Source organism: Pelecanus crispus, chromosome 1 (assembly GCF_030463565.1).
Source record: "Pelecanus crispus isolate bPelCri1 chromosome 1, bPelCri1.pri, whole genome shotgun sequence".
Lineage (NCBI taxonomy): Eukaryota > Metazoa > Chordata > Aves > Pelecaniformes > Pelecanidae > Pelecanus > Pelecanus crispus.
In genome coordinates this window covers 172,716,558-172,728,058 of record NC_134643.1, presented here as the reverse complement: position 1 = coordinate 172,728,058, position 11,501 = coordinate 172,716,558, and the positions used below count along the sequence as shown (strand labels likewise).

The window sequence follows — 11,501 nt, the reverse complement described above, 5'->3', positions numbered from 1 at the left end:
GGAGAGAGAGAGAACTGAAGACCTCTGCTTGATAGTCAGCTCTGTTACATTGTATATAACTTTGGTGGGGGGGGGAGTGCCATAAAATCAAATAAAATTTTTTACTTGTGTAAAAATACAAAATTTCTCTCACTGAAGAGAGCTGTTAAGTGTACTGGAGTAGGAGGTTAATGTATTTAATTTCATTACTGAAGAATTCCACCAAAAAAAGTCATCTAGGGGGTGCATATGTGTGTGTGTGTGTGTGTGTGCATGCCTGTGTGGGTGGGTGTGATGCTTTCTAAATGTATAGATAGAAAAAAAACCCATTAAACAGTTTTAAGAAATGGGTGATGTGGAGAATGTGTCAGTATTCTCTCTGTTGCATTAAGCTGTCGTTTTCAGCACTGAGCATTTTTCTTTGGATTCCTACCATGGCATTTCCACCACCGGTTAAAAATCAAGGTAGAAGGAGGGAAGACCTTGGTGCGCTGTTCACTGGGGAGGTTCTGAAGGGAAGGGGGAGCCCGGTAATAGGGGGAGGTGGGAAACCTCGTAAAATGGTGCTTCTTTTCTCTTAAATTAGAACCGTGAAACTGAACTGACAGCCATTTTTATGTATATTTATGGGGCTGGTTGTGAAAAAGAAATCCAAGGAAGCATTGAAATGCACCCCACAGGAATAGAACCGGAACAATTCCTGCTGTGACCTCACCTTTTTAAACACCGCAGGCATTTGACTCACTAGGAGTTGCCCATCAACCTTTTAATCAATGCATGTCATCCAGTTTTTGAAAGTGTGGGAATTAGAAGTGATGGAAGGGTTTTTTTGTTCGATTAACAACCCATTCCTCTACCCCGCTAAAGATATATATAAACTTTGTGTCCATTTTAAATTTTATGGGGCTATGCTATCATGTTGCTTTCTTTTTTTTCTCCTTACCCTTACAGGAAATAAAATGTACGCTTGCTGCTCTACAGTAACTTTGGAACAGGACCTCAACAAAAAAAATGCATATCTGGATTGGGCTGCTGCAGACGATCGCATTATTGCTTTAACCATCGCTAGTCCTTTCGTGGGCAGAAAGCATCGAATATTATGGGGAAATCTGTGATAATGCATGTCCTTGTGAGGAGAAGGACAGCATCTTAACAGTGAGCTGTGAAAACAGAGGGATCATCAGCCTTTTTGAGATCAGTCCACCAAGGTTCCCTGTCTACCACCTCTTGTTGTCTGGGAACCTTTTGAACAGGCTGTACCCGAACCAGTTTGTCAATTACACGGGGGCTTCCAATTTGCATCTGGGGAGCAATGACATACAAGACATCGAAACGGGGGCCTTTCATGGTCTGAGAGGTTTAAGGAGGCTGCACCTGAACAACAACAAGCTGGAACTTTTACGAGATGACACTTTCCTTGGGCTAGAGAGTTTGGAATACCTACAGGTCGATTATAATTACATTAGCGTCATTGAACCCAATGCCTTCAGCAAACTGCATTTGCTGCAGGTGCTGATTCTCAATGATAACCCTCCTCTCCAGTTTGCCCAACAACCTTTTCCGTTTTGTACCCTTAACTCACCTGGACCTGAGGGGTAACCGGCTGAAGCTGTTGCCCTATGTGGGCCTTTTGCAGCACATGGATAAAGTGGTGGAGCTGCAGCTGGAGGAAAATCCCTGGAATTGCTCCTGTGAGCTGATTGCTCTAAAGGATTGGTTGGACAGTATCTCCTACTCTGCTCTGGTTGGAGATGTGGTTTGTGAGACTCCCTTTCGCTTACATGGTCGAGACTTGGATGAAGTCTCCAAGCAGCGAGCTTTGGCCCCAGGAGGCTCATCTCGGATTATGAAATGAGACCGCAGACACCACTGAGCACCACAGGGTATTTCCACACTACCCCGGCTTCAGTCAACTCCGTGGCCACTTCTTCTTCAGCTGTTTACAAATCCCCCTTGAAGCCCCCCAAAGGGACCCGCCAACCCAACAAGACGAGGGTGCGCCCCACCTCCCGCCTGCCCTCAAAAGACCTGGGATACAGCAACTACGGCCCCAGCATTGCCTACCAGACCAAATCCCCGGTGCCTTTGGAGTGCCCCACTGCCTGCACTTGCAACTTGCAGATTTCTGATCTGGGCCTCAATGTCAATTGTCAGGAGAGGAAGATTGAGAGCATTTCTGAACTGCAGCCCAAACCCTATAATCCTAAGAAGATGTATCTGACAGAAAACTACATTGCTCTGGTCCGCAGGGCAGATTTTGTGGATGCTACTGGGCTGGATTTGCTGCACCTGGGCAATAATCGGATCTCGGTCATTCAGGACCGGGCTTTTGGGGATTTAACTAATTTGCGCAGGCTGTACCTGAACGGGAACCGGATTGAGCGGCTGAGCCCAGAGCTGTTCTATGGGCTGCAAAGCCTGCAGTACCTCTTCCTGCAGTACAACGTCATCCGGGAGATAGAGGCGGGCACCTTTGAACCTGTCCCCAACCTTCAGCTCTTGTTTTTGAACAACAATCTGCTGAGGTCTTTGCCGGGGAACATTTTTTCTGGTCTGTCTCTCTACAGGCTGAGCCTGCGGAGCAACCACTTCTCCTACCTGCCAGTGAGCGGGGTGCTGGATCAGCTGAAATCCCTGCTGCAGATCGACCTGCACGAGACCCCTGGGACTGCACCTGCGACGTGGTGGGCATGAAGCTGTGGCTGGAGCAGCTCAACACCGGTGTCCTGGTGGACCAGGTTATCTGCGAGTCCCCTAAGAAGTTCGCCCAGAGCGACATGCGGGCCGTCCGGGCGGAGCTGCTGTGCCCCGACTACTCGGACATCGTCGTCTCCACGCCAACGCCGTCCCCGGGCCAGCTGCCGGCCAGGACCACCCCGTCGTCCTCCACCGTGCGCCTCAACGGCACGGCGGCGGCAGGCGGCTCTGCGCCCGCGGGCGGTGCCGCCGGCAGCTCCTCGGTGCCGCTCTCGGTGCTGATCCTCAGCCTGCTGCTGGTCTTCATCATGTCCGTCTTCGTGGCGGCGGGGCTCTTCGTCCTGGTGATGAAGCGGCGCAAGAAGGGCCCGGGGGACCACGCCAGCGCCAACAACTCCGACGTGAGCTCCTTCAACATGCAGTACAGCGTCTACAGCGGCGGCCACCACCACCACCACCACCACCCCCACCTCCAGCAGCACCCGGCCCACCGCGGCGGCGGCGGCGGCGGGGGCGGCGGCGGCGGGGGCGGCGCGGCGCTGCCCAAAGTGAAGACCCCCGCCGGCCACGTCTACGAGTACATCCCGCACCCCCTGGGCCACATGTGCAAAAACCCCATCTACCGCTCCCGGGAGGGCAACGCGGGAGAGGATTACAAAGACCTCCACGAGCTCAAGGTCACCTACAGCGGCCACCCCCTGCAGCCCGCGGGGGGCGCGCCGCCCCCCCCGCCGCCCCGCCGCCGCCGGCGCCCGGCGGGGAGGACGCGGCCGTGCGCAGCCCCGCGTACAGCGTGAGCACCATCGAGCCGCGGGAGGAGCCGCTCTCCCCGGTGCAAGACGCCGATCGCTTTTACAGGGGCATTTTGGAGCCCGACAAACACTCCTCCTCCTCCACGCTGGGCACGCCCGGCTCCACCCTCCCCGACTACCCCAAGCTCCCCGCCGCCTACACCTACTCCCCCAACTATGACCTTAGGCGCGCCCACCAGTACTTGCACCCGGGGCCGGGGGACGGCAGGCTCCGGGAGACGGTGCTCTACAGCCCCCCGAGTACTGTCTATGTAGAGCCCAACAGGAACGAGTACCTGGAGCTAAAAGCAAAACTAAACGCAGAGCCGGACTACCTCGAAGTGCTGGAAAAACAGACCACATTCAGCCAGTTCTGAGAAACAGCCCCCCCCCCCCCCCCCCCCCCCCCGCCAACCACAGCAGCTCCTTCTCTAGAGTATTTGTATTTAACAACCACAGGCAAAACAAAGAAACGTAAATGCTGACCTCCCCCCCCCACCTCATCCTCCTCCTTTTTTCCCCCCCTTTAATTCATTTTATTGTAGGGTGAAGTGCCTTGGCACAGGATTTTTCAGCTTCGGGGAATGTTTCTGAAAGGGTGTGCTGTTTCTTTTCTTTTTTTTTTTTCTTTTCATTTTTTTTCCTTCTTTTTTTTTTTCTTTTACTGCGTTTGGAAGTAGGAAACCATCTAGTGAGTAAATTGGGCACAGCGCTGGCATTGTGCGCTCGCACGTATGTCCATACGTGCTTGGAGAAGGTGGCAGGAGGGTCTTGTCAGGTCATATTCAGGTTACAGGTACAAAAGTCATGGTCACTTTTTTTTGTACACACATTGTTCAATTTTGTTTTCTTTCTGATTGAAGAGTACAGCGCACATTTTCCCCTTTTAGCCATGGGTGAGTCTAAATGGCTTTTATGGAGAGATTAGCACACCCCAACTTTAATACAAGGTTTCCTTTTTTTAAGGATGTGTTTGTATGCTTTCTGGACTTTTGAATTAAAAAATATATTATGATCTTTAAAAGGATCACTGTAGATGTGGACAAATCATTAAAGAGTGCAGAGATATATGATCCATAACCGGTTAGTGAAAATAACTTATTGATGAAATATAAAAAAATATTTTATTGTAGCACCTATTTTTATATGCACATTAGCATTTCTCTTTCCTTCACTATTTTAGGGCCTAATCCTGCAAATTCTTACTCACTTGAGTATCTCTACGTGTGAAAGAGGTCCCGGCTTAAGTGTTCATCCTGCAGGCACTTAAGCACATGAACAACTTTACCAATGTGTGTAGTCCCATAGACTCACTCATTGAGCAAAGTCAGTCAAATGCCCAAAAGATTAGGACAGAGGATGCAGAACTATGCTTACAAGTAAAACTACTGGCATGTTTAAGTGTTTTTTTCTTTTTTCAGGATGGGGTCCAAAGTCTGTGGATTGCTTTAAAGTGTAGCACTACATTGAGAGCTTTTTTCCAAAGCTGATGTAGTATCAGGAGGACCTTTTAAATCACTACAGATAATGCCAATTATGACCAAATTTTAACAGACAATCTAAGACATATAATCTGATCTCAATAGGAAAAAATCGTGTTCCTCTATTTAAAAATGTACCTTTTAGCAACCTCCTGCTCAGGCATCTGGTTGGGCAAACTAGTGAGAGACATGTAGAAGACATTCATTTTAGCAGGAAAAAAAAGTGTTTCATTTTTGATTTGTCAGTTTTCTTTTTTGTTTGTTTGTTTTTTTTATTTTTCATTAGTTAACCAAAATATAATGATTTTACAACTGTTGTAGCCAGTTTCTGATTGTTTAGTCAAGTACGATTGCACTTGTACAGATCCAAGTGTTTACTGGCATCCTGAAAGACCAAATGATGGACTGTACACATACAATGTCTTTACCCCTTTGGGCAGCAGGCAATGGCAAGGATATTCATAAACACAGCATCACTGTAAGATGGGACAACTGATGTCTCATATGTATCCCAGCACATGTGATTTTTTAATAGTTTCTGAATAAACACTTGATAAATATTTGAAATGTAAGAACATGAAGTAATGAGTATCTGAAGTTTAAAATTTCTTGCCAAAATCATCTGTTTGTACATTGGATTCTCTTTACTAGCAATTATGGCTCATCAGAAAGATCCAACATTTTTAGGCATAACGTGCTGTCTACTTTTAAAACACAACATAAGGTAATTACCAGCATATATAACATGGATCAGAGAGTGGCACACAGGTATGTGTTTCACCAACATATTGGATAGGATAGTTTTATATTTACATTTTGTTTCCTTGCTGAAGTGGTCTTTAATATATTGAACAGGGTAAGTTATTATTTCACATCTAGTTTTGTCTTCCTTCATTAGGTTATCATGTTTGGTATTGTTTGCAGAGTTGCTCACTAGTACATCTTTTATTGCAAAAGGGTTCTGTTCTGTTCTGCTTTTCCTATCCATGTACAATCTGTCACTTTCTACAAAAACAAAGCTATATAACTGGTCCTTTGGAATTCAATATAAATGTTTTGTCGGCATGTGTTCTTCCCTCTATGCCACCCACACTGAGGGGGAAAAAAAAAAGAAAAAGCACGACTGTATTTAGCTTGGACAGTTTAGTAAGTGGAGTGCTATTTCAGTTTGAAATGCAGATATGAGGAGTGTTCTTTTGTCACAAGAGACACAACACATGGCTATTCTGTGCGCTGCTCTCGATCTCCCGCAGACTTCCCATTGACACTAGTGAGAGATGTGAGTATTGCTGCCTGAGGTGCAGTTCTGGAGCCCTAATTTTGAATTACCTCCTTTATAACTATTGCTGAAACCAGTGGCCTGGTTCTCCTTCCATTTAAACTCAGTAGAGGCACACTTTTGTTAAATGGGTATAAGTAAGAAAATTTTCAGCCTCACTGGCTTTGTCATTCACTAAGAGAAAGTCCAACTCAGTAAGGATTGAATGAGAAGGTCCTGCAAACAGTATGTGTCTGTCCATGTACTTTTTTTTTTTTTTTTCCTCTGTGATTCTGAATTTATAAACAGGAATTTACATTGGTGTGAATACAAATGTAGGATTATGTCCTTAATGTGAAAGGTACATTTTACATGGCATTCTGCCACAAAGAGGCAGCATCCACAAATGAGTAAATGAGCAGGAATTGCTTGGATTTGTAAGAAATAGCTGGTAGAAATGCCTCAGCAGTCTGTTTATGCTTACATTCTGATGCTGCCATTTCTGAGGCCGGTAGTACTGCTGCTTCCATGTTTTCTACACACACTTAATAACTGGTAATGAAGAATTTTTCTATGGGTCTACACTAAAATCAGAACAATTAATTTAAACCTCTTCAATTTCTCATCTTCAGCAGAAAAATTATATTATCAGTTCCATTATAGCAGAAAAAAATTAAATGGCATCAATTACCTTCAGAAAGTGCATTCTTGAAGATAAATCTTTAAAAAAGTATACAGAGTGCAAAATAATATTCTTTAGTCTATAATTATCCTGAAACACACCTGAAAGGGCTATTTGTGAATGAGGACTTCAACAGGAGTGAGGTTTCCCATTTAATGGCTATAATCATATATCATCTGTAGAAAATTATAGTAAGAAAAAATAGATGGGAATGTGAGTTGACAAAGGGAGATGTGCTTCTGATTTGAAAGCACTGGATAATTTGTTTAAAGGAAAAACATTTGTGTAAGAATATGACCTTTGTTTTGTTAGCAAGATCAGTGAAACCTTCTGCATGATGATTTGCTGAGTTAGTGCTGACCAAAGGGGTAAAAGTTTAAGAAGAAAAAAAAAAATCCCTATTTTAAGAATTCTGAATATTATTTTAACTTGTTTTATGCTGGTTATCAGACTGGTTTAGGTTGGTTATTAAAGTGATTTCCCTCCCCCCCCTTTTTTTTTTTTTAAGTCTTTTGACAAGTAAAACTGAGCTTACTGAATCACTCATATGGCCTCACATTTTATTTCAAAAGTGCATGACAAAAGAAGAAAAAATGTGTAAGAGAATCCTAAATTCTCACTGTAACTACTAGAGTCAAACTATGGACTGTGATAATATGGAATATTTATTCTTAGAAGCAAAAGAAATAGTCTTTGTACTTTCTTTTGTTTTTTTCATATTGTGCCAATTTAATGTCTTAAATATTAATGGTGAATTTAGGGGTGAGATACCTTTTTTCCTCTCTCTCTCCCCTTTATCTTTGTTCATTCTTCCTCTCTTTTCTTTTCTTTTCTTTTCTTTTCTTTTCTTTTCTTTTCTTTTCTTTTCTTTTCTTTTCTTTTCTTTTCTTTTCTTTTCTTTTCTTTTCTTTTCTTTTCTTTTCTTTTCTTTTCTTTTCTTTTCTTTTCTTTTCTTTTCTCTTCTTTTCTCTTCTTTTTTCTTTTCTCTTCTTTTTTTCTTTTCTCTTCTTTTCTCTTTTCTCTTCTTTTCTTTTCTTTTCTTTTCTTTTCTTTTCTTTTCTTTTCTTTTCTTTTCTTTTCTCTTTTCTTTTCTTTTCTTTTCTTTTCTTTTCTTTTCTTTTCTTTTCTTTTCTTTTCTTTTCTTTTCTTTTCTTTTCTTTTCTTTTCTTTTCTTTTCTTTTCTTTTCTTTTCTTTTCTTTTCTTTTCTCTCCTCTTGTCTCCTCTCGTCTCGTCTCGTCTCGTCTCGTCTCCTCTCCTCTCCTCTCCTCTCCTCTCCTCTCCTCTCCTCTCCTCTCCTTGTCTTTTCTGTATTACATACTTTACTCCTATCTTTGATAAAAGGAGAATTTCAGCTGGTTAATCCCAGAAGATATATCTTGTAATTTCTAGACATTCTTACACACTACTTGAAACACCAGATGCTATGTCAGCTCCATCATCAATTAGAAGTCTGACATAAATGCGGCTTCCACTATTATACTTCTAGGGACCAAATTCTAACACTTTTTATAGATTTTCATCTTATTATTTTAATAGTCACTTAAAGTTGTAAAAACACGTTCAGTTGATTCCGTATACTGCAGTATTTAATTTCTGAATTTTTGCTATGTTTTCATTTTTTACATAATATATAGCTAATTCTGAGGAGTGTTCCTTTAGGAAAACATGTTAGATGTGGTGGTACCTTTTCTGATATGACATAATAATTTAATCCTTAAAGTAATATAACAAAATTAATGTTAAAATATCATTAAAAAAGACCCGCTGACCCATGGAAAACACAATTTAGAAAATACATCTGAAAAGGCAGGAATAGCAAATCATGGTTGTTGGTAAAATATGAAGGTAACATCCTGGTTCTGTAGGTTGTTTAGACTTTCATTTAGCTGGAGCTAAAATGTCTGACCAGCATGTTGTGTGTTTCTTACAGAAACTTAATAGTCTGCTTAATGCATATGGTTCCCTCTCAGGGGGTGAGTCCATTAAGGCACTACATCCTGAAGGACAGGGTAAACAAGAGCTCCTTCATTTTTAGAGGGCAGGTTCTTTATATTGCTCAGTGTCTCCAGGGAGCCTGAATAGCCTTTCATTTGGTTAAAGACTGGCATACTGAAATGCACGTCTCCAAACCAGCCTCTAGAGAAGGGGGCCCAAATCTTTCTTTGTCTTATGCAGAACTGAGAACACTGTTGGCGCTACTGGCATTAAACAAGAAAAATGGGGTGAAAAGAGAGAGTGAATGGCAGACATAATTCCATAGCTGTCAGCCTTCAAATGGTCTTCACACCTGTATTGATTATTTGATTGTAGGGAAATGTACCTCCTTTCTGCAGCATCCATTCACTCTGGAAAGTGTAGAACCTCAAGCTAAGGAGCGACAAGAGGATGGAGGAGTACATGAGTGAGGCAGTTCTGTGAGAGGAGTGGGCAGGATAGCAGCACTCTGAATGGGGTGGCTGTACTAATTCTTCATTTACATCATTTCCCAACTCTTCCAAGAAGTTTTACAATGTTCTCCGATGAAATGAGAGCACATAGATCTCCTTGCAGTCCAGTAATATTGTCTTACAGATTTCTGTTTATTCATCTATGTATAAATACTATCCTAATATAAATATCATAAGTCTTTACAATTTATAGTGTTTTTTCTGTTCATTATTCAGCTACATTCCAGAGGACCTAGCAGTATGATAATACTCCAGAAATACTAAGCACAATTATTCTTTCGAATAATTGTTCATTCTTAAAACACTGAACAGAACAGTTAGGAAACAAAAAGAGGCACATTTAGGTCCTAGGAACCAGAGGCATTTAGTTAATTGAATATACAAAGAAATAAAGTGTAATGAAGTTTGTAATTAAATGGTTATCAAATTAACTATTTAACTTACAGCTAATGGGCCACATTTTGCTTCTAGTTGTGTAAGTACAAAACTGGATTCCATTGACTTAAGGAAGTTACAAAACATTTACCTTGCTCTTTTAAGTTTGGCTTTTTGTCATTGAAATAAGCCACTCTCAGCATTTTTTGTTTTCTAAAGGGAAAAATTTGAATACAGTAATGATAAATGTTTGTAGTTCTCCTATGTACCTCCAAAATGAATTACATCTATTTCCAATCTGCTGACAAATTAACTGAACATTAATGTAGTATAGCACTGTAAAATTTATCTGGGAACCATATTGTACTCATTATATGGGAAGTTCAGTTTACATCCACATATACAAATGCGGTTCTTGAGAATGATGGACCATATGAACTGACAACATACCTTTAATTCTGTGGGCTTGGTCCTGAAACCTTGAATTAGATGAAATAACTATTGATAAAAATTGTTCCCTTTGTGGTGTTTTTGCAAAGATGCAACCACTTCTACTGCAATTTTGCAGCCTCAGATTTACAGTATTTTTAAATTTTGCAGAAAACTATAGACCATGTCAAACATAAATGGATTTTTTTTTTCTGTTTGGACATGATTACTGTTGTATATCATGACATGGTTCTGGGTGACCTTCCAAAAAAATGTCTAGAGTGGGCTAAGATAAAAAGTTTAAATAATAATTGTCTAGTTCAATATTTCATGTAATAAAACATTTTCTTCTCATGATTGCAACAATATATCTAATTTTGTGAACATTAGATTATCAACACCTTCTGGTAATTTTGTACCAATACTGTGACAAAAAGCTTATATTCCTATTTGGGAAAGGGGACAAAGTGTGAGATTGCTGTTGTCAGAGACATCATATCATCTTTATTCAAAAATATTTTTAAATAAAAGTAATAACTAAGATTCTTAAAACTTGAAAGGTGACAATCTAGTATAGTTTTCTAATTTCTGAAAACAGAGTTTAATTACCAAGTATATTATTATTTTAACCATCTGTATTTTTTACCATCTGTATTTTTAAAAAAGAAATATACATATATGTGTGTGTGTGTGTATATATGGAAGCATATGTATACATATATATAAGTACGCATATATAAGTATATATGTATGCATGTATGCATACACTTACATTTATCTATATTTCTTTAAATAACATCATCTTTATTGTGATGTAAGAATATTTCATGTTTGCTTTGAAAGCTTTTAGGCCTGGAATGAAGCAAAATTGCTACATATAGCATATGTAGCATATAAATGCTATATCCAGAGTCACCAAAACGTCACTCCAGTCCTACAAGACTTCAGCTTGTCTAATATACTAATCTAATTGTTGTTTTGGGGTTGCTAGGAACAGAAGTTCAGGCCCAAATCCAGTTTGCAACTGTCTGAATATAGATTGAGGGGCATTAATATTCCTGCACCTTTAAACTCTACCTTTTACATTTGAATTAGTATCACATAACAGGAGTGGCCTGAATTTAACTTTGCTGTAACTTCATTACAATAGCAATTAGTTTGTCCAGTCAAATGGATAAATAAACACATACCAAATGTATTTATGAAAATTGAAACAGTTCTTACAAAGCTCTCACTATTAGATATCTGAATTGAGTTTTAAAATAATAAATCCATAACTATATTTAATTATGTAGTAATTATTGCATGACAAAGATTTGTTCTCTTTCTAAATGCTGAACTTAGGTCAACTATTCAGTTCT

The 11,501-nt window shown here is 40.7% G+C and overlaps 1 protein-coding gene across 1 annotated transcript; it reads left to right on the top strand.

The window, feature by feature from the left end:
* Nucleotides 1–938: 938 nt before the first annotated feature.
* Nucleotides 939–3,844, top strand: SLITRK5 (SLIT and NTRK like family member 5). The gene is given in 6 exon segments (XM_009481968.2): nucleotides 939–983; nucleotides 985–1,509; nucleotides 1,511–1,801; nucleotides 1,804–2,635; nucleotides 2,638–3,405; nucleotides 3,408–3,844. Coding segments are annotated over 6 exon segments (2,898 nt in total).
* Nucleotides 3,845–11,501: the final 7,657 nt, after the last annotated feature.